Raw genomic sequence first — 22,364 nt, 5'->3', positions numbered from 1 at the left:
TTTCCTGCCTGTCCCACCTGGTTACCACAATTTTTCCCACTGTGGGTATTTCTAGCTGTGGGTATTTTCTTTAAATTTTCCTTCCATTTCGGGGTTTTACATCTACAAACATGGACTTTTCAGAGCCTGTCTCCTCATCAGGAAAGCCGTGCTCTGAGTAGCTCTTGCCTTTCTCTCTTCCTGTGTTCTACCCACAGCACACTCCCGTGGAGGGCCCAGGTGTGCTTCACAGACCTCCCGTCCTGCAGCGTCAACCCCATTCCCACTGCCCCTAGTTAGGACTGGGGCTAGCATTCTGAATTAGGACTGGCTAGCATTCTGAATCCTTGTGATTCCTATTTTCCTCGTTAATCTCCCTTTTCATCTCGCCTTGTTGTTTTCTTTCCATCTCAGTTTGGCCTCTTTTCGTGACATTCTGTGCTGTTCTCGCAAAGTTCATTTCCTCCGGAACCTGCCATAGATCATTACAGAGTCAGGGTCCGGCCTCCACACATTTCCCTGACGCACAGGATTTTTTCCCCACTTGTTCACCCTTGAAGGAGGGGTGATCTAGTGAGATCCCCCCACCTATCAAGTCTAGTGTGATGCTGTGATTTACAATACATACATACTTGAACTTTCTGGCACGGCGCTCCTAAACCCTCAGAATTTCCTAAATGATGAGAGAGACAAAGGTGCCTTTTGTTATGAGATGACGTTTTAAAATGTTTTTTGTTAATGAGGTGACTTTTGGAAAGTCCCTTGGTCATCTGGGAATGGGGCTGGTAGCCAGGGGAACCAATCTTGTCATTAGTGAAAGTGAAGTCATTCAGTTGTGTACAACTCTTTGCAACCCCATGGACTATAGCCTATGAGGCTCTTCCATCCATGGAATGTTCCAGGCAAGAGTACTGGAGTGGGTTTGCCATTTCCTTCTCCAGGGGATCTTCTCCACCCAGGGATCGAACCCGGGTCTCCTGCATTGCAAGCAGATGCTTTTACCATCTGAGCCATGAGGGAAGCTCTTGTCATTAGAGGTTGGGAATTTCAGTCCAGCCCCTGACCTCCAGGGAGGGTACGGAGGATGAAGAGAGTCAGTCACCAGTGGCCAGCAAGGTCATCAGTCACACTGACTGATGAAGCCTCTGGAAAATCTCCACAGTGCAGGGTCCAGAGAGCTTCTGGGTCTGTGAGCACAGGAGGGGTGGAGAGTGGACACCAGCGGGGTGTGGAAGGTCCTGTCCCTCCCCACACCTAGGTCTGTGCCTCTCTTCCATCGAGCGGCTCCTGAGTTACATCCACTATGTTAAACTAGTGAGTAGAATGTTTTCCTGAGCTCTGTGAACCACTGAAGTGAATTCATCTGACCTGAGGAGAGGGTCGTGGGAACCTACAGCCGAGAGCTGGGCGGTCAGAAGCACAGTTGGCCACCTGGACCTGTGATTAGAGTCTGCAGCGCGGGCTGTCCTGTGGGACCGAGCCCTTATCTGCGGGGCCAGACGCTCTCGCTGGGCGAGTGTCAGAACTGAGCTGAACTGCAGGACACCCAACCTGCGCGGGATAACTGTTCGCTGTGGTGAGAACCACACCCACACGCCGAACTTCTGACCTGTCCCACGGCTGCCTTCCTGGGGGAAGAGCTGAGTCCACCTCTCAGGTTTTTGGTTTGTAAGGAGGCCAGCTTGGCGGGAGGCCACATTCGGGACACTGAGCTAATGCAACTCTGACCTTGGGGAGGGGTGTCTTTGCCCATCACCATGGACTGGGTCTCCCATACTTCAGAAATGAGGTCTGCGGAAAGCCACTATGTGGTCAGTATCCCAGGACCTCCCTGTCCCTGGCCGAGCACAGGGGCCACAGTGGACTTCCGGTGGCCACGGCTCTGGGGTTTCCCTCTTCTGCCTGCCTGGTGGAGGCGGCGTCTGAGGGCCACTTTCTCTGAATACACACAGAGAAGCACGGGGAGGGTGCAGGCAGGGGAGGACTCCAGCAGTGCTGTGTCGACCCCAAACCGTCACTCTCAAGGGGAAGGGTGGCCGCCTGACTTCCTCAGATTGGGGAGAAGGGCTCCCTCTCCCCCAGGAGGCCTCGACTTCCTGGGGGAGCCGGGTGGCCCCGTCTGTCTCAACCGAGCAAGAGGGAGATCCTCCCAGGCTGCCCACCTGTCTCTGTTTTCAGGAATTTTCAGCTTTTTTTGGTGTGTCTCCTCAGGTATTTTAGGGGAAAGCTGGGGGAAGCCACACAGGAGGCTGCCACGCACATGCTATTTTAAACCACAACCACCCCCTTCCCTTTTAAGTTCCAGGTTTCAAGACTGTTCCCAGGAGGGAGGCCCTGCAGGAAGCGAGCTTGTCTCTGTCTCTCTCTTCCAGGCATGAAGCTGCGGCTTCTGCAATAACACAGTCCGGGGAGGTAGCGGGCGGCCGGGTCCGCATATTAACCAGCAAAGGTGGACAGCTGGCGCTGGAGCCGCCGGAGCCTGTGCGCTTGAGCTCTCGTGCTCGGGGTGGGTAATGAGGCTGTGAGCAAACAGGGTCCTCCCGAGGACAGTAATTAGTCCAGAGGGCAAGCAGGGAGCCGGCAGGCTGCCAGGCTCCTCCTGGGCCCAGTGCATCAGAGGTTGCTCCTCTGGGGAAGGACACAGACTGGTTACTGGCCTCGCCTGGGTGGCCAGCTCCGTGTCCCCTCCCCCTTGACATTCTAGCCGCCTCGAGGATTCCCAGGAGAGGGACTGAACTGTCGGGTGCCTGCCAGGGGAAGAAGCTAGAGGATCTCCACGGGCAGGGACCCCGTGCAGACACTAGGCAGCTGATCGCTGAATGAAGACAGCGGCCTCCAAGGAAGGTGGCGGCTGTTGTTCAGTCCCTCAGTCACGTCTGACTCTTTGTGGCCCCATGGACTGCAGCATGCCAGGCTTCCGTGTCCTTCACTATCTCCCGGAGTTTGCTCAAATTCATGTCCACAGGGTTGGTGATGCCATCCAACCGTCCTCTGTCACCCCCTTCTCCTCCTGTCCTCAATCTTTCCCAACATCAGGGTCTTTTCCAGTGAGTCGGCTCTTCATATCAGTGGCAAAAGAATTGGAGGAGGAATGGCAAACCACTCCAGTATTCTTGCCTTGAGAACAATACAAAAGGAAGGTGGGCAGAGTCTTAAAATGCCGATGGGGATGGAGGAGACACCTGGGGCCAAGCACACACAGGGTGCAAGAAACCGAAACGGATGTACCAGTTAAATGGTAGCCCCTGAAAGACAAGTCTGCACTTTTAGTCCCTGGAATGTGTGAATGATGTCTCATTTGGAAAAAGGGTCTTTGCAGATTGATTGCCTTAAAGTCCTCAAGATGAGATCATCCTGGCTTATCCAGGTGGGCCCTGAACCCAACAACAGGTATCTGATAAGAGACAGATACAGGGGTGAAGGGGATAGGAAGATGGAGGCAGAGACTGAAGTGATGGAGCCACAACCGTCAGCCTCAGGGGAGGCTGGGCTTGACTTGAGACTTCTGATCTCCAGAACTGTGAGAGAGTAAGTTTCTGTTGTTCTAAGTCACCAACGAGTTTCTCTTGATGGCTCAGTAGTAAAGAACCTACCTGCCAATTCAGGAAGACATGGGTTTGATCCCTGGGTCTGATTCCTGGGTCAGGAAGATACTCTGGAGTAGGAAATAGCAACCTACTCCAGTATTCTTCAGGGGATAATCCCATGGACAGAGGAGCCTGGTGGGCTACAGTCCACGGGGTTGCAAAGAGTCAGATGCAACTAGACAATAACAAGTCACCAAATGAGCAGTCCTGGGAGACAACAGATGGAAGCGGAGCTGACGTGTTTCTCAATGATGCACCTGGGTGGAAAGAAAAGGTCAGACCGAGTGGGCTGGAGCCCTTTTCTCCTCTGACTGCTGCTGACCTCAGGCAGGAGCACAGCTGCAAGCACCTGGGAGCATCACTGGCAGAAACGTCCTTGCTGTTTTCACCAGTCCTGGGTCCTCTCTGGATGAGTGTACCCCAACACACTCTCCCTTGCTGTCTGCTCCCAGAGGCGGGACTGGGCTGGTCAGAGATGCTCCATGAGATGGCTCCAAGCCCAATATGAGAAAGAATATTTAAAAACAAGTGGTAAAAGAAATCAATGGGCATCCCTGGTGGCTCCATGGTAAAGAATCTGCCCACCAGTGTGGGAGACTTGGGTTCGATCCCTGGTCTAGGAAGATCCCACATGCTGTGGAGCAACTAAGCCAGTGCCCCACAACTATTGAGTCTGTGCTCTAGAGCCTGGGAGCTGTAACTACAGAGCCCGTGCTCTTCAACAAGAGAAGCAGCTGCAATGAGAAGCCGAAGCACTGCAACTATGGAGTAGTCCCTGCTCCTCGAAACTACAGACAAGCCCACGTGCAGCAACAAAGACCCAGCATAGCCAAAAATAATTAAATAAATAAAACTGTTAGGAAAAACACATTCTGACACACGCTCCAACAGAATGACCCTTGAGGACATTATGCTAAATGAAGTAAGCCAATCACAGAAGGGCTCAGACTGTATTATTCCACTCATATGAGGTCCCTGGAGCAGCTGAATCCATAGAAACAGGAAGTAGGATGGAGGCTGCCAGGGGCTGGGGGAGGTGGTGCAGAGTTGGTGTTTAATGTGGACAGAGTTGTAGTTTGGGAAAACGAAGAGTTCTGGAGGTGGATGGTTGCATGACAATGTGGATGTGCTTCGTGTCACTGAACTATACACCTCAATGTTGGTTAAAGGAAGTTTTATGTCATCTATGCTTTACTACAATTAAAAAAAATCAAGTGATGAGTTCACAGGCCCTGGAGGTATGTAAGAAGCAGAGAGATCTCTTAGCTCAGTAGTGGCAGGATTTCTGTACCAGGAGGGAAGGCTCTCTAAGGACACTCTCTCCCTTCTGGCTCCCTGGGAGTCGTCATTAGTGTGGCCTTGGATGCAACATCCTGGAGCCAAGGGTGTACAGTGTGTGCCGTCCAGGAGACATCCAGGAGGAAGCTGAAGAGGTGGGGCCTAGAGGGAGGAAAGCACTGGGAAGGACCATGAGAGGAGCAAAGACAGACAGAACCCAACCCAGACAGGAAGCCACCCGGATGGGGGAGTTGGAGGAGGAAGAGTTTGGGGGTGGGAGGTGGAGGTGGAGGACTGCAGAAAGGAAACTGGAGGACCCTGGAGACCACCCCCCTGGAGGTGGCACTGGGCCTGTGACTCCCCTGTTCCCTTGACAGTGTCCTTAACTCAGATGGGGTTGAATCAACCAGGACCTATGGGAGTGAAGCAGCTCAGATACACTCAGAAATGTGTCAATCTGGCATCTCACACATTTGTAACCTTTTAGAGGATCAAGTGGGCTTCCCATAGAAACTGCCTGCCAAAGCAGGAGATTTAAGAGACTCCGGTTCAATCCCTGGGTCGGGAAGATGCCCCCAGGGAGGGCACGGCAACCCACTCCGGTATTCTTGCCTGGAGAACCCCATGGACAGAGGAACCTGGTGGGCTACAGTCCATGGGATCGCAAAGACACAACTGAACGGACTTAGCGCCCACACACAGAGAGTCAGGTAAGTCAGAGAACCTAACAAATGAGACCTGTGCTCCAATTTGAAAGGGGTGAGTGAGTAACTGAGGTTGGGCTTATGATTTTAAGCAGCCCACTGAGGGAGGATTTGGCCAAGTCTGTGACAGTTTTGAAATGTTTAACAGAACTTCATATCCACCCTATTTATAAGCTTAATATGTTACATTTTAAGAACTTCTTAGGAGCTTGGGAAAGTCCTGCTTTTTAGGATGGCTATTTACAAACTTAGGAAAACTGGACATATTAAATTTGTAAGATCACTAAGATATCTAAATAAATTTAGTTAACGATGTTATAAACCTCCTACCCTTAAATGTGACCACTGAAATCTACTAGATTCATAAACAGAATAATGGCATTTGTAGATTAAACTTAAAATGTTAGGGAAATGGTAGGCTTTAAAGTTTTTCAGTTCAATATATTGAATTATAACTGAGAAAATCAAGCACCCATGAGCACTGTGTGTATGTGTGTGTATATATATGTGTGTAGGGCAAATGTGTATGTACATGTGTGTATATGTGTATGGATGGGTGTGTATATGTAAATGGGGTGTTTGTGTGTGTGTATAGTTTGTATGTGTGTATATATTAATGTGTGTGTGTGCGGAGCATGTGGTATCTGCACAAAAAAGCCCCAAGGACCCTGTAAACCTCCCAGGGACACAACAACGAGGCTGAAGTCGGTTGGTAGGCAGCTATCCTTGTCCTTGTATCCCTGGGGAAAGAGGCATTGAGTGCCCACGCCCACGCCCACACACCCAGACTTTGAAAACAGCAAACAGCAAAGCAAAAGTCACGAAAGCAACCTCCACCCTGGCCTCTCCTTGAAGGAAACGCGCCAGTGTTGGCCTGCTTGCTGGCAAGGCCACTCCTGCCGGGTGCAGGGGAGGAGCTGGAGCCCAGGAGATACTCGCAGGCCCTGGTGGCAGGCCCCCCCACCCCCGCCCCCGCAGGACCCAGTCACCACTGCCCCCTGCCTGCTGGCCCACCTGGCTGAGGGGCAAGGATGGGCTCTGGTCCCATCGCAGAGCCCGTTCTCATCCCCCAGGCGTGGCTGGTGACTCCTGTGCTCCCATGACCACTGGTCCTGCGGGGTCTGAAGGCGGGCAGGCGCCCCTCCTCAACCATGACAAGTGCCCGCGGGTCTGCTCTCCCTGCCAGGATGCAGCAGGGTGGCTTCATGGCTGCGTGCTGTTTGTGTTTTAACTTTGAAGTCTTTAAAACAGACACCCTTTGCACAAAGCAGGCCTCTGGAAACACATGTCTGACCGCTGCCAAGTGTAATTCAATTAAAATCCAAGAAGCAGCAGTAGCAACAAATAAATAACAAAAGGACGCTTTCTCTTCAGAAAATCATAAAATCAGCTGCAGGCCCAGTAGGCCTGAGGGGGTCTGCTCTGCTCTCTGTGGTCATGGGTCCACCCAGGCTCTGCTGGGGAGTGATAGGAGCCCCCAGGCCCATGCTTGAGTTAACCCCTAGGTCAGTGTGGCCCTGGGCACCCTCCTGTCCCGCTGCACGACAGCATCCCCAGCTACAAGTGAGCTTGTCATCAGCTCTTTCTTCCCAGAAAGTGGGAGAGACCAGCAGAAGAGGCCTGGATGACCAGGGTTTGGAACCCAAAGAAGAAATTCAGCAAAGAGCACTGCATTCCCCCCATCGGACCTTTCAGCTACTGTGCTTTATGACTCTGAAGGTTGGTGGCATTCCCACTATTATACTCCCCAGTCTTCCTTTCCAGTCCCAACCAGCCCCGCATCTTGTGGGTCTGGGATTCTACAGGAAGACTGGGGCCAGCGGGTCCCTGAGGTCTACCGGCTCCTCCACTCCACGGATTCTCAGCACTCTGTCATCCATCCTGCAGCCTCCAGATCTCTACTTAAGAAATAATCTGTCGCTGAAGCCTTCTGAAGCGCACTTAAGCCCATTTGTCTCTCTTGTGGTTAATGTTGTCCATTTTAAATGAAAGGTTTGGTCCATTGTGGAGGGAAATGTAGGTGACAGAGGTGTGTGTGTGGGGGGGTGACTTCCAGGCTCCTTCTGTCTGGCTCCCTGACAACCTGCTTTCCAAGCAGGACACACCTCATGGGGACAGCCTGTTTCTCAGGGTGAGAAGTCAAGGATCTGAGGGCTGTGAGCGAGTGGCAGAGACGGGGGCGGGGTGGGCCCTGGGATTTCTTACTCCACCTCCCACGGCTGCCAGCCCTTGGAGCACATATGTAAGTAAAGGTCGTCCAGAGAAACAGAATTGATAGGGTGTGAGTGGATAAGAGGGAGAGGAGGGAGCGAGGTGTAAGGAACAGTGACCGTGGGATCTGACTGATCTGAGAGCTGGACGGCAGGCTGGGACCCCAGGAAGAGCTGCTGCCGCCACCTCCCCCAGCCTAAACTCAGCACCCCTGCCCCCAGCCTTTCCTCGCAAGGTCTTCAACCGATCGGACAAGGCCCACCCACACTGTGGAAGGCCGCCTGCTTTACTCAAGGTTGACTGATTTAACGCTGCTGCTGCGTGTTAGTCACTCAGTTTGCCCTACTCTCTGTGACCCCATGGACTGTAGCCCACCAGGCTCCTCTGTCCACGGGATTCTCCAGGCAAGGATACTGGAGTGAGGAGCCATTCCCTTCTCCAGGGGATCTTCCCGACCCAGGGATCCAACCTGGGTCTCCTAAACTGCAGGCAGATTCTCTACCATCTGAGCCACCAGGAAAGCCTGATTTAATGCTAATATCATCTAAAAAATACCTTTGCAGTAACATCTAGACTCACATTTCACCAGAAACTGGGTACCATGACCTCACCAAGAAGGCACATAAAATCAACCGCCTCCGCACACTGAGAGTCTTTACCACTTTACTTTATTTTTTATTTTGGCATGTGAGACGGTTCCCCAACCAGGGGTTGAACCCAGGTCTTCACAGTGAAGGCCCCAAGTCCTAACCACTAGGTCACCAGGGAACCCAAAGGGTCTTTACCACTTTCAATCTCTAGGTCAGAGGCAAGGCCCTGGGCACAACCTCCAAGAACCTGGGTAAGCAGAGATGAGTCGCACGGGATGGGAAGTCCAGCTCGAATTCAGCTCACACCCAGGTGTGGGGCTGGTGGGTAAGTGCAGGGAGAGGAGGAAAAGGTCCCCCAGGCTGCTGGCTGAGGGTGAGCCCTGCCCATTTCCCCAAGGCCTTTTCTCTGGGCAGTGGGGAGGGCAGGAATGGACCAGGGAAGGAGCTCTGGCCAGCGGACTCTTCCCCACCCCACTCCTCCTTGGGGCCTCACTGCCCCACAGGTGGAAGAACCTGGGGCCACAACTAGCAGCACCGAGAGGTATCGGTGAGTCCCAGAGACTGCAGGGCGAGGGCAGTGTCCCTGGGGAGGGAGCGGCTCTGCCCGTCTCCGGGAGTCACGGAGTTTGTCCTCATTTTCCAGGGACTCTGGGAGGGCGGCGGTGCAGGTGGAGGTGGGTGGAGTGAAAGGGCCCAAGCAACAGGCCCATGAAGGCCCAGAGCTTCCTGCCAGGGTCTCAGGCTCTCTCCCATCCCAGTGTCCCTGGATTCTGCCCACAGGTTCTCCTCAGTGGACAGACTCCCTCCAGAGCAGGGCCCACGTGCGACACACCTGCTCTCGAGTCCCCAGCCAGCTGCCCCTGCTCCTCTGGGTTTCCTGGCCAGCTGCCACCAGTTTTCCAAAAGTAAGTTGTTTCTCTAATTCCACCCCACTGCCCATTCTCCTATTCCAGGCCTTCCCCCACCTCCCAGAGCCCCGTGCCCCTCAGAGTGCCCCCACGTCTGAGCCCTAGCTCATGGACCATCCTCCCACTGAGACACGTCACAGCACAAATACCTTTATCAAGCTCCCCGTGCCTGACCAGGCCGATTCTTAGCCAGCAGGTGATTTATGGAGAGGTGAGAATTCTCACAACGGGTAAATTGGAACCTTCTGTGTGTTTCCATCTCCGAGAACCTTCCCCTCCTGATGGTCTCTAGGCTGGCAGCTGCTTGGAAACCCTGTGGGAGTTTTTACCCCAAAACTCCACAACTCTAGGAGAAAATGGGGATGAGGTCTGCAACTGGGAATGACAGGAAGTCCAGAAGACAGGCTCATTCCAGGAAAACTCAACTGAAGGGAGAGGTGGATGGAGGCTATTTACAGGAAATGGGGAGCATCCAGAATGCGTGCATGCTAAGTCACTTCAGTTGTGTCTGACTCTTTGTGACCCCATGGACTGCAGCCTGCCAGGCTCCTCTGTCCAGGGGATTCTCCAGGAAAGAATACTGGAGTAGGTTGCCATTTCCTTTTCCACAGAGACAGGGATATAAACAGTCTGGGAAGCTGGAGGGGAATTCCTGGGTCCCCAGGACATGGGTGGGGATTGGAGATGATGGGAGTTTAGCAAGGAAGGCGTCTTGAAGGTCCCTGTGCTCCTAAGTCCTATGGGCCTGACTCCAGACTCACTGAAGGTGTCTTTGCCTCTGGGAGAGGTGGGAGTGTTGGGCTGGAAGAAGGTGCCCAATTGCTTCAGCTTCCCATTTGAGGAGGAAGGGGACAATTGTCTGGCTCAGAGGCAGAAATCATCCCATTCTGGCTGGCACTGCACTGCTGCCTGCTTCAGGTGACATGGGAAGGCTGTGCCCAAGGGGCCACAAGGGAGAAGGGCTGAGCCTCCTGACTGGCTTCAGCTGATAAAGACTGAACTTCTGCATGCCTTCACCAAGGTGGCTAAGTACAGCTGTGCAGGGTGTGCACTGCACAAGGGTGTCTGGATGGGGTTGAACTTGCCAAGCTTTGACTGTGTCTCACCCAACCAGACAGGTGTCTCCTACTTCTCACAAAGGGGCTGTGTGGGCCTGGGGTGGCCTTAGGTCTCCCTGGGAGCAACTGAGGGGATGAGGCATCCTTGGGCCGTCTGCACTTCTCACTGAATGGCCTTCACACCTCCAGTCCTTGGCTGCCAGGAGCAGGGGTTTGGCCACGCTCCATGGAGGGGCAGTGAGCTCATGAAACATGCCCCTTATAGGGACCACTCTCTCTTCAAGCTGGGTTCTGCTCTCCTCTTCCTCCAATATTAATTCATCTTGGCCACCACCATCTCGACATCTTATTTTAACAAATAAGCCACTGAAAAAAGTACCAGTTAGGTCTTCCCGGGTGGCTCAGTGGTAGAGAATCCGTCTGCCAATGCAGGAGATGTGGGTTTGATCCCTGACTTGGGAAGATCCCATATGTCACAGAGCAACTAAGCCCGTGCACCACAACTACTGAGCCTGTGCTCTGGAGCCCGGGAGTGGCACCTAGTGAAGCCCTCATGCCCTGGAGCCCGTGCTCTGCAACAAGAGAAGCCACCGCAGTGAGAACCCCAAGCGCTGCAACTAGAGAGTAGCCCCATTCTGCGCAGCTAGAGAAGAGGCCATGCAGCAACCGAGACCCAGCACGGTCAACTACAAATGAATGAATGAAACAGTGCCACTTGCAGAATGTGCTGGGGGACAGATGGGGGCCAAGGCCATGAGACGGAGGTGTGGGCAGGAGAGGCTCAGGCCTGAGCACCAGGGCCACTGGGAGGGGCTGTCAGGGCAGGAGAGACAAAGCCCCACCTGGGAGCTGGTCCGTTTGGGAGCCCTGAGGGAGGAGAGGTTTGTGCCCGTATGTGGGGATCAGTCCTAGCTCTTGCACAAACTGGGGACAAGGGAGTGACATCAGAGCATGACAGGGACTCTGGCTCACGTGTGAATGAACGGGTCCATCCTGATGCCACAGGAGCCTGGTAGAAGCTGTGAGGTGGTCAGGAACCTCAGTGGTTCCTCAGCCACACAGCCTCTCACTGTGCTGGCCAGAGAAGGGAAAGGGGCTGTGCTGGGGCCAGGGCCAAGGGTCCCCGGTCCCCAGAGAAGGCTGCCAGAACTTGGAGCCCTTTTTCAAGGCCCTGTTGAGCACATGCTGGCTTCCTGATCCTCATAATCTGTCCATGAGGTGGGGGAACAATTTTACTCCGGTTTCTCCTGCCTCCCAGGGCCTAGAGCAGTGCCTGGAGGGGCAGACACCGGACTGTACAACAGACGGATCTCTTCGAGGTCTTATTTTGGCTCATCTGTATTTTCTCATTTTTGAACAACAGTCTTGTTCAGTTGCTCAGTCGTGTCTGACTTTGTGACCCCGTGGACTGCAGCACTCCAGGCTTCCCTGTCCTTCACCAACTCCCAGAGTTTGCTGGGAGTTGGACTCATGTCCATTGAGTCGATGATGCCATCCAACCGTCTCATCCTCTGTCGTCCCCTTTTCCTCCTGTCTTCAATCTTCCCCAGCATCAGGGTCTTTGCCAATGGGTTAGCTCTTCACATCAGGTGGCCAAAGTATTGGAGTTTCAGCTTCAGCATTGGTCCTTCCAGTGAATACTCAGGGTTGATGTCCTATAGGATTGACTGGTTGGATCTCCCTGCAGCCCAAGGGACTCTCAAGAGACTTCTCCAGCACCACAGTTCAAAAGCAGCATTGTTCAAAACAATGATGATGCACTGTTTTTTTTAATAAAGAAAACCTACCGTTTCTTACTTTAAGTGAGATCCTGTTGACCTCATAGGACTATTTAAAGAGCTAAATAAACAGGAGAAAATGCTTTATGGACCGGGAAGCAGGGCATGGGCAGGAGGGATGTCCCTAGAGCTTCCCCCACTCAAGGCGCTGGCCCCTACCAGACTAGACAACGAAATGACCCCCACTCCTTCCTGTTCTCACGGTCCCCGGCTGCCTTCCTGCTATGAAGGCTAGAGGGTGGGGGCAGCCCTGGGAAGCTGACCAAGATGAGCTGAACAACAGAGATGCAAAGTCTGCTTCTCACCCAGGGAAAGGGAGAGACACAGAGAAGAGACGGTGGGAGGGGGAGCGGGAGAGGCCGAGAAAAGCTGGGACGCAGAGGACAGCTTGGGCAGGGGCAGCCGTGGCTGGGGGCATGGCCCTCAGGCCCGACGTGAGGCTACTCTGCAGGTGAACACTGTCCTTCTCCACTCCTGCCTGCCTTCCTTGTCTATACTGGTGAAGATGAAGTTAGAAACATCGAAATGCCACATCGCCTGAACAGCAGCCGTCGGCAGAACTCCATATGGCTGCAGCAGCCAGGAGTCTGAGCTAATAAAAGTTGAAAAAAAAAAAAAAGAAGAAGGCTGGGAAATGCTCCCAGAGAGCCACGTGGGCGCCGCTTGGGCCAGCGAGTGGGGTGGGGAGGAGAGCCAGGCACCATGAAGGCCAGCCCCTACCCCTGCCTGGCTGGCCAAGGTCACTGTGCTCATCAGGACAGCCACTTCCAGGGGCAGCGATGGAGCCTGCCATTTTTGACCACTGCCCCCACCCCAACCCCTGTTTCTCCTAATGAAAGTGGATAGGACACAGCTGGCGGGCCAGGGGAGGGAGGTGGATGGCAGGCTGAGACCCCCACTTTGGGGAGGGAATCTCCTCGGATGTGGACCCCATCCCTTGAGCATCCTGATGGGGAAGCCAGACCAAGACCTGAGTCACCTGGATAACTCTCATGGAGGTGGCTTCTGCCTGCAGGAGGTTGGGGGGAGTGTTTTGGCAGGTGCAGGGGAGCCCGAAGGAGGTCTCTCCCCACCAGACCTGCAGTCAGGACAGCTGGCCCAGCCTCAGGCCCTGGTGTCACTCCTAGCCACACAGAGGTGGCCGCATCCCTGGCCTTGGAAACCAGCAGAGCAGGCCCTGGCCTGGGGCTCCCCCTGCCTCGGCATCACTGGAAATGCCCAGCCTGGCTAGAGAGCAGCAGGGCTTAGAGAGGGAGGAAGCTTTCTCTCTGCGGATGGAATCAACATGATTCAGCACAAGGAGTGTGGAGGCCGGGCCCTCCAGCCAGGCTCCGCTCCCTGCTGCCACCTCAGCAGAGGCCCCAGACGGCACCTGCCATGGGGTCCCTGCGGTGCCCATGGAGGCCGGGCACCATGCCACTCCTCTCTCCAAGAACACCACTGCCTGGCGGGCTGCCAAGAACAGCCAAGTCCTGTGGACAGGGCTCCCGGGAATCCAACCAAATGAAAGCAAACTCGCCAGATCTCTCGACTGCACCCACAGGGCTGGCAAATAAGCCCCAGGGTACACAGCCCGGACCCAAGGGCTTGCTGGGGACACACCAAGACAGCGTGTCCCTGGCGCACGACTTACTGCAGCTCGCCACAACCTAGCGGTGTTAACCGCCTGCCAGGGACAGAGGTGGTGGTGGGGGTCTCCACTCTCAGGAAGTGTGGGACTTAGTCTAACAAAATGGACAGTGGGGAAAATGACGTACATACGGACGATTAAATCCATACAGCCTAACCGGCAACTGAATCTCAGAGTCCGTGGGCTGACGTGGCCCAGGAGGGTGGCCTTGGAAACGTAAGGAGCATTCCATGGAAATGAGGACGTGCATCCCAGGTGGAGAAGATCAAGGCTAAGGGTGGGGAACTCCCTGCTTGTTCTGGGGGTTGTCAGATGAAAAAGGCAACCTCTTGCTCATCTTTCTGCCAAGCCTCTGGGTTCCCAGGCAGACTTATCCAGACCCCTGGGGCAGCCAGCACCCTAGGTTCCTGAGGGCTCTTTTCTGCATTGCGGGGGTGGCTTGTGTTCCCAGGCATAGCGTGAGGCCAGCCCAGTCACCCTGGTCACGTGGCCTGAGCCACACCATCAGGCTGACCCTAGAACTGCCCTGCCCAACAAGGCTGAACCATATAAACCAACCCAATCAGATCCTCTTTACGGAAAAACTGGGAGATGGGTCACTTCAGGTTGGTGTGTGCTGGGGGAACTGAGCCCCTACTCTGGTGCTCCATGAGGCTGGGAGACGACCAAGTCTGGGACCCGGGGACTCAGAGCAATCCCTGTACCCAAGAGATGACCCCCGCCTCCTACATGGGCTGGCACTCGCCCTCTCTCCACAACTAATGGGTCTTTCTTCCCAGGGCATCTTGAAGATTGCAGGTGTGAGCTGAAGACTTAGGAAGTGACACCTGGAGAAGAGGGAGGTCTGGGGGAGGGGAGCGGAGCAGCCTCTTTCATCCACAATTAGCTTCTTTCACCCCCCAGCTCCCTGAGCACTGCCCCACACTACTTCTGAACTTTCAGTGAGTTCTGGCCCAGACTGAGCCCTAGTCAGGCAGACAGAATCTAAAACCTCCTGGGCCCAGCCTAAGAAAGGTGACCGAGACCCTGCCAGCAGCCCGGCCAGACCCCAAGCAAATTCTCTTGTTCCTTGCCGTTGTTGCCGTGAGAACGGGTTTAGGTTTGCAGAGCCGACGCAATCTCACACAGTTGTAGCATCTGCTCTGCTCAGTACCTTAGATACCCTCAGGGAAACAAGGAACACAACTCATAGGTTATCGGCTGGGTCCCAAGTGGGAGCAGACTGAGGACCGGAATGCAAGCTGCCCGAGCTGACCCTAGGCCCCAGGCTCTTCTCAAGATGGCAGGGCTCCTCAAGGGAAGGGGACTCCCCTTGGCTCCTTCCCTCAGCAGGCAGCTTCCTGCCAGCCTGCTTCCCTCCCCACTGCACAGCTCAGCATCCTAAACACCAACGAGGCCTCCCCATACTGCTCAGGCAAGGGACATGCAGGGACAGGCTGGAGAGTCTCCAGTCAGGAAACTCCCCCCCAAAATCTAAGACCAGAGAGACTCCTAGATTCAGAAGCAGAGGCACCAGCAGCCACAGTCCTTCAGCCCACTACGACTGTCACACATGGTCCCCAGGCCCGTTTCCATATCTTGAGCCTGTCACAAGTCACACAGGTTGGGAAGGAGAGGTCCCAGACAGGGGTATATTTTGAACCTGGGGTCTGTGAACCCTCCAACATTCTTGCAGGACTGTGAATGTTGGCACATTGTTCTGGGAAGAGTGTGGAGAGATCGTTCAGGGCTCCAAAGAGCTCACGGCCCATAGAGACCAGGACAACCTCCAGCCCCTTCCCACGGGGCTCTGGGCAGCCACACACATGGACAAACACAGGAGAAGGTGAGGATGACCGTGACCGTGACCGTCTGGGCTCCCATTCCCTCTGCCTGTTCACCTGTTCACCGATGCCCACCCTTGTGCTCTGCGGGGCAGGAACAGTGTCCCAGCATGACCGAACCCTGAGCTCCGCACACCCACCTCCACCTCCTGTTACTGATGCGCCCCTGCTGGTCCGACCCTAGGGAGCTCTGGGTGTTTCCTGTCTCTCAGTGACTGCTCATTCGCTTTCTGAACATCACCACCCCCGGCCTAGAGGAGGAAACTGGAAAGGAAAACAAGATTTGGGGGAAAGAGCCACTTCTGTGCACAGCACAGATGCAGCTCCTCATCCCTCCAAACAGCCTCAGGGTCCTAGAAAACCACCTCTTGCTTCCCACGGACATTTGGACATTGGGGCTCCCGTCCTATGCTGCCCAGGTCTCCCAGCCACTCCCTGGAGGGCCCTGATCTGCATCTTAGGCAGGCCCGTTGCCGGCTCTGCAGAGCCCACAGGCCTCAACCAGAGGTCACGAGAGCCCAGGACGTGCCTGGAGCAGGAGGGCAAGTTATTCTGCTGTTTTTGCAGCAAAGGGGAAGCCTGGCTGACCTCCTCCGACCCTTATCAGCTGTGCCACTGTGTCAGGACAGAAGAGTGTCAGGACACCAACGAGCCACCATCTGTTAGGAAATGCTCCCTGTCTCCGGACGCTGTGGGTGACACAGACAGTATTAGTTGCTCAGTCGTGTCTGTCTCTGTGACTCCATGGACTGAGGCCTCTGTCCATGGGATCCTCCAGGCAAGAATACTGGAGTGGGTAGCCATTCCCTTCTCCAGGGGATCTTCCCGACCCAGGGATGAAACCCAGGTCTCCCGCATTGCAGGCGGATTCTTTACTGTCTGAGCCATCAGGGAAGCCTGTGGGGGACACAGGGATGTGTCTACTCTCCAAAAACCAGGGGGAAGCTCAGGTTCTCCAGGATGTGGAATCACACTCATCTTGCAGGCCCCACCCGAATGACTGGCCCTGACTGGCCCTCGAGAACAGGGGCTGCACTCTGCTTTTTCAGCCCCAGGAGGGCTTGCCTCAACCCCCACTGTCAGCCCCTCCATGGTCCTATACCCTCTGCAGCACCCACCCCGGTGCCGGGAGACAGCATACAATCAGAGAAAGCATCTCACCGTCTGGTTGCAAATGGATATGATGGTCTGGAAAACCCATTATTCTGATAGAAAGCAAAACAGTTTCCACAGAGGCCATAACCTGGCTTTCAGCTCTTGAAAGACAAAGAAACACACACCACTAAAAAGTTACTAAGTGTGAATTGTCATCTTTCTCTGAAGATTCAGTTCAGAGATGGCACCTGGGGAAACAGCAGCATCTCAGGTAGCCTTCTGGATGCTATTTGGGAAAGTGGAGGGGAGAGCAGAAACCCCAGGCTTCCCAAGCCCCCAGGCCTCTGGCTCCCTCTCCCTGTGTGCACACACCTTGGGAACACACACTCCAGGGTGACCACACACCAGATACCTAGTGGGGTAGGGGGGGTGCTACAGACTCCAGGAGGGATGAGGGTCTGATTGATTTCTGAAGCTTCCCCCAGGAAGGCTCTCTGACCGCCTCTTTCAACAGTGATGGGAGAACTTCAGACAGGCCACCTCAGAGCCCCTTCGCCATCCCCAGTAGACTCCACCACTGAGCCAGAATATGGGGCTTGGACTCAGCTCCCCCGCAAAGGTCGGCCAGGACAAACCCTAGGGATGCAGGAGGGGCGCCTTCCTGCCTCTCTCCCACTGGACAGAATCCACAGAAGGGATGAAAAAGTGAAGAAGGAAAACAAGCCCAAGAGAAGTGGACAGGAACGGCCCCAGGGAGACCCAAAGCAGAGGGGACCCTCCAGAGGTGCCAAGGCAGTGCCTAACCAGGGGGATCAGGCTGAGGGCAGGGCGCAGGCAGCCTTGGAAGGCTCTGCGGCCAGCCGGTCCCACGGGAACCGGGCCAGCTCCCCCACCCCACCGCTTGGCTCCAGGCTAAGCTCCAGTCAAAGTTAGTCAGGGGAGAGAAGACCTGTCTCCCACCTGAACCCCCTCTCACCTAGGGTGCCTCCCGGCGAGCGAAGCCCCTGGGGGCTGGAATCTCACCAGTCCCAGAGCTGTGCCCTTGGACTCCCCCTGGGGAAGCTGACAACTGCGCATTCCTTGAGGACCCTTGATGGGAGAGACTGCCAGTGGGTAGGGGGTAAGAGAAGCACCTTGGCTCAGGCAGGCGTCCCCCGCCGCCCACCGCCCCGGGCCAGCCTCCTCCTCTGCCTGCGGAGGAGAGAAACGAGGACGTTATTCCAACAGGTCCCCCTCGGCCGGGCCTCTCCGGGCAGCCTTCCTCCGCCCTGCCCCGAGGCCTCAAATTCAGGGGCAGCGCCGAGGCACCTGCGGCTAGACCGGGCCCGGTCCCCGCGAGCAGGGGCCCGGGCGGTGCCCCTGGCGCCCCGGGGCCTCCTGGGCAGGGGCGGGGCGCCCCCGCGGCCCCTCCCGGCGCTCACCTGGCGCAGGTGCTGCAGCAGCGTCCCCGCCTCCTCCCGCCGGCCCTGGCGCAACATCCGCAGCAGCTCCTGGACCATGCCGACGCGCCGGTGGTAGGGGGGCAGCCCCGCGCCCGCGCCCGCGCGCCCCGCCTTGTCCCCGGCGCGCAGCAGCAGCGACGCCCAGAAGTCGGGCCGCTCGCGCCGGGGGCCCGGCGCCGCGCCGGGGCCGGCTCGCTCCGCCAGGCTGCCCTTGGTCTGCCGGGTGCCCATGCTGCCGCCGCCGCCGCCGCCGCGCTCTCCGCGTCCCCGCCGCCGTCCGCCCGCCCCTCGGCCGCCCGGCGCGCGCCTCCCGGGCGCAACTTTGGGGGAACTGTTGCGCGCGGGCGGGAGGGCGGGCGGGGGCGCCGGCCGCGCTCCTCCTCCGCGCTCCCTGGGCGCGCTCCCCCGGCGCTCGCCGCCCGCCGGCCCCGCCCCGGCCCGGCCGCTCCGCCCCCGGCCCCGCCAACGCGCGCCTCCGGGCCCGGCGCGCCCCTCCTCGCCTCGCCGCCCCTTGGCTCCGCTCGCCCGCCCTGCGCCCCCTCCCGGTCCTCACCACGTTTCCCAGATGCTACACGATCGCGCGTGGATGAGACCCACGGAGCGGGGCGGGGGGACATGCGCCCGGCGACATGCTGAAAGTTTGGAGAATCGAGGCGGAGCGGGGCTGGAGTCTCAGCCCCAGAGTCGGGTTTCTCAAAGTGGGCGTTGCGGAGCATCCGCGCCCAAGTCGTCTGAGGGCTTGTTGAGAACGCCGACTCCCAGTCTCGCCCCAGACCCGCTCAGTGAGAATCTCCGCCGTGGGGCCTGGCGATCTGCATTTTTAGCCTCTTGGCTGATTCTGATGGACACTCCTTTGAGACTCGGCCAGTGAGGGCCGGTGGTGGTGCAGAAACCAGGTGCAAGGCTGTGTTAGGACGACTCCGTAGCCTGCAACAGTCCAGTCTCAAAAGAGCTGGACCATCCAGGACAAAGAAGAGTCCTTTTCTCGTTTTTGCTAGCACACCTCCGGAGAAGGGTCCTGGGGGTATATCCCATGCAAAGCAGCAGGAGCATGGCTGCAAGTAGGCCCGACTGCATGTCCCTACTGTCCCCATTTACCTCCCACCCCACCCCCCACCTGGCCAGACCAACCCTCCTGTCCTTAGTGCACCAGCTCACCCCCTGGCTCAGACGGTGCTTGGAACGCCCAGGGCAGCCCAGCCAGAGAGAAGGCCCAGGCACCTGGGGACCTTCCCCAGCCTGACCACCAGAGACCTGGGGTGACTGCCCTGGTCCCAGGTTGGGGCTGCAGGAGGAGCAGCAGTCATGTCTCTTGCCTCTGACCCAGGGCCTGGGTGCTCCTGTGGGGCAGGAGAGCTGGGTCCTGAGCCTGGAGCATCCGGCAGGGCTCTTCTCTGTGGGATGAGAACACTGTGCCACGAATTGGGAGAGTAAAGATAGGGGTGGTGGTGTCAGAAACTCCGGAAGGATACACGTGTCCTACTCTGTGACTGACTGCTGTGTCAACCCCCAGTCCCTGGAGGATGGCCCTGTGTGGCCCTCACTGGCTTGCTCTTCCCTTTGGATGTCCGGCTCCCGAATGCCCAGCTCTGCTGGCAGAGAGCATTCAGTCTTCCTGAAGGCTGGTTTCACAGGGCTGGGTGACATCTTCCAAATTAATCCTCACCCTTTGTGTGTCGGCATCTCCAGAGGACCCTGGCTGGGAGACACTTCGGTGCCTCTTATCTCTAACCTGCAGGATCACAGGCAAGGTGGCCACCAGGAAACCTGCTGACCTGGCCCCTTCCCAGGGATGGTGGGCTCCCCCCACCTGGAGGCACACTGCACCCGGAGTTGGCACGTTGACTGGCTGGAGGGTGTGGGGCTGGGACAACACCCTCTTGGTGGAAGTGGCCCAGGCGATCCTGAGAGTGGGGTCTACTCTCTAGCTGCGGTACTCCAGCTCCCGCATGGGCTTGGTTGCTCCGCGGCATGTGGGATCTTCCCAGCTCGGGGATGGAACCGTGTCTCCTGCACTGGCAGGTGGATTCTTTAGCACTGAGCCACCAAGGAAGCCCTCTTCCATCTGTTTAGAAAGGAAACTTGTATTTGCTCCCATCTCTCCGTTACCAAGGCCCCATCTCTTTTCTTTCCTTTCGAGCCAAGTTTCTTGGAAATGCCTAGTATTTACGTCCATTCATTCCTCACACACTGTCTCTTGCCAGTGACCCAGTTGCTAAATTCAGTGGCCACATTCAGTCTTCCTTGACTCTTAAGCAGCAACTGATCCTGTTCCCTACTCTGTTTCGAAGAAAACTGCACTCCCTTGGCCTATGGGGATACTGCTCTCCTCCAGGGACGCCCTCTGGGGGCTTCCTGTGTTAGCTGAGTCCTTTCCTCGTCGCAGCCACCTGGGTGCAGGCACAGACCTCTGCCTTGGCAATGTTATTTATCCTCATGGCTTCACGAGACAAGCACACACTGATGACTCTAGGTCTTGCTTTCCAACTCACAAGCTGATAAGTTAACCTGTCACTGCTCCTCGGATGCCAATGGAAGACGTGACACTCCTGTATCAGAAATGTACGGCTTTCTACTCAGGCACACGTAGTGTGAACATCAGCATATCTGCATCGGCTCCCCTGGCCTCCGAGTCCCACTGGGATGCTGCACCTGTCGCGGGTTTACATCACCAAGGGTGGAGGATACCTGGCTGGGGAATCTACCGGTTATCTCGGAAGCAGTGAGCAAGCCTGGAGGGAACAAACACAGCGCTGAGAAGTGATCCGGGTGTAAGGTGGCTAGGGATTCTGGCTTCTTGGCACACAGGGTGAGATGGGAAGGAGTCTCTCTTCTGCCAGCGGGCGCTTCACACTCCACAAACAAGCACATCTCTCTTCCAGGCCTCCCCAACCTGCCCTCCGCGGGCTCTGCTTCCTGTGAGCAGCCGGAAACTGGAGCCGCGGTGCACTCCGAATATCGGAGCACCTGCGTGTGGTGAGTCCTGGTGAAAATGCGCAGGGGGTGGCGCTCGTTTGTGCGTGTTCACTGCGGGCTCCATCTCGCACTGTCTGGTACGGTGCACTTTCATCCTTTTAAACAGCTGTGAGGTCAGTCTCACTTCTGCCCTGAGTTCACAGCTGAGCATATGGACTCTGGGACATGTTAGTGAAGGGCCAGGCAGGGATTCACCTGTCTGACCTGAAAGCCCAGCTACGAATGTGACTTGAAACATGGATCCTTGCTGGACACACATTGTTGTCGTTTTCACCCCAGTCATTACATCACAACAGCCTTCTTTTAACTTCTTTCTAACTAAAGGGGAAAGTTACACACCACACACACACACACACACATTCACACACAGAGGATTCAGTGACTTATATCCCTTTCTGTCCAAACTACTCAACATGGGGCTTCCCGGGTGGCGCAGTGGATAAGAATCCACCTGCCAATGCAAAAGACATGGGTTCGATCCTGGTCTGGAAAGATGCCACATACCGCAAAGCAACTAAGCGAGTGCGCCACAACTACTGAGCCCACGCTGTAGCAAGAGAATCCACCACAGTGAGAAGCCCGTGCACCAAGATGAAGAGCAGCCCTCACTTGTTGCAATCAGAGAGCCCTCATGCAGCAACAGAGACCCAGTTTAAATTTAAAAAATTAAAAAACAAAAACAAAAATTAAAAAAATTAAAACAAAACAAAAGACTACTCAGCATGCATTGCTGCCCCCACGTGCGACGCTGTCATCACCCGGTGTTACTCACTCCCGTCCCGAGATGCTGTCTCCTGTGCCTTTGCACACACTGCAGTGTCTTCCTTCACCTCCTTAACAGATACTGGGTGTCCCTCAAGACTTGGTTTGGGTGTCCCCTCCCTGAGGAAGCCTTTCCTCAATGCCTCCCGCGCCATCGTCCATGTGACTGCAATACCCTGTGACTACGACCGTGTATCTCGTTTGCACTGTTTGTTGGCAGGTGCTCTTCTGTCTGGAGCATCCCCCCCACCCTTCCCTTCGTTGCTCAGCTCCTCTTCTTCCCTTGCCTCCCACCAGCCGGATATGTGTCCATCTCGTGTTTCTCCTAGTCTGACTACTTGAGCCCGATGCTGCTGTCCTGGCCTGGGATCTCCTCAAGGGCTGGTTGTCCACTGGTGGCCAGTGGAGGAGCTCAGCATAAATGTGCTGAATGAAAACTGTGTGGACCCCCGTGCATGGCGGGTGCTCAGGAACCAGAGCACTAAGATGCCAGTGGGGCATGTTAACATGGGAACTACAGGTGACCTCCAGGAAATCAGTCTG

The 22,364-nt window shown here is 56.0% G+C and overlaps 1 protein-coding gene across 1 annotated transcript in view; it reads right to left on the bottom strand.

The window, feature by feature from the left end:
- LRRC75A (leucine rich repeat containing 75A) overlaps positions 1–18,314 on the bottom strand; it is a 32,932-nt gene extending 14,618 nt beyond the window's left edge. Inside the window, exon 1 of the mRNA XM_052658602.1 lies at positions 18,063–18,314. Coding sequence (XP_052514562.1) covers positions 18,063–18,314 — 252 coding nt within the window. The remainder of the gene's footprint in view (positions 1–18,062) is intronic.
- Positions 18,315–22,364: the final 4,050 nt, after the last annotated feature.

This window comes from Budorcas taxicolor, chromosome 19 (genome assembly GCF_023091745.1).
Source record: "Budorcas taxicolor isolate Tak-1 chromosome 19, Takin1.1, whole genome shotgun sequence".
Lineage (NCBI taxonomy): Eukaryota > Metazoa > Chordata > Mammalia > Artiodactyla > Bovidae > Budorcas > Budorcas taxicolor.
This window is presented reverse-complemented; position numbering and strand designations above follow the sequence as displayed.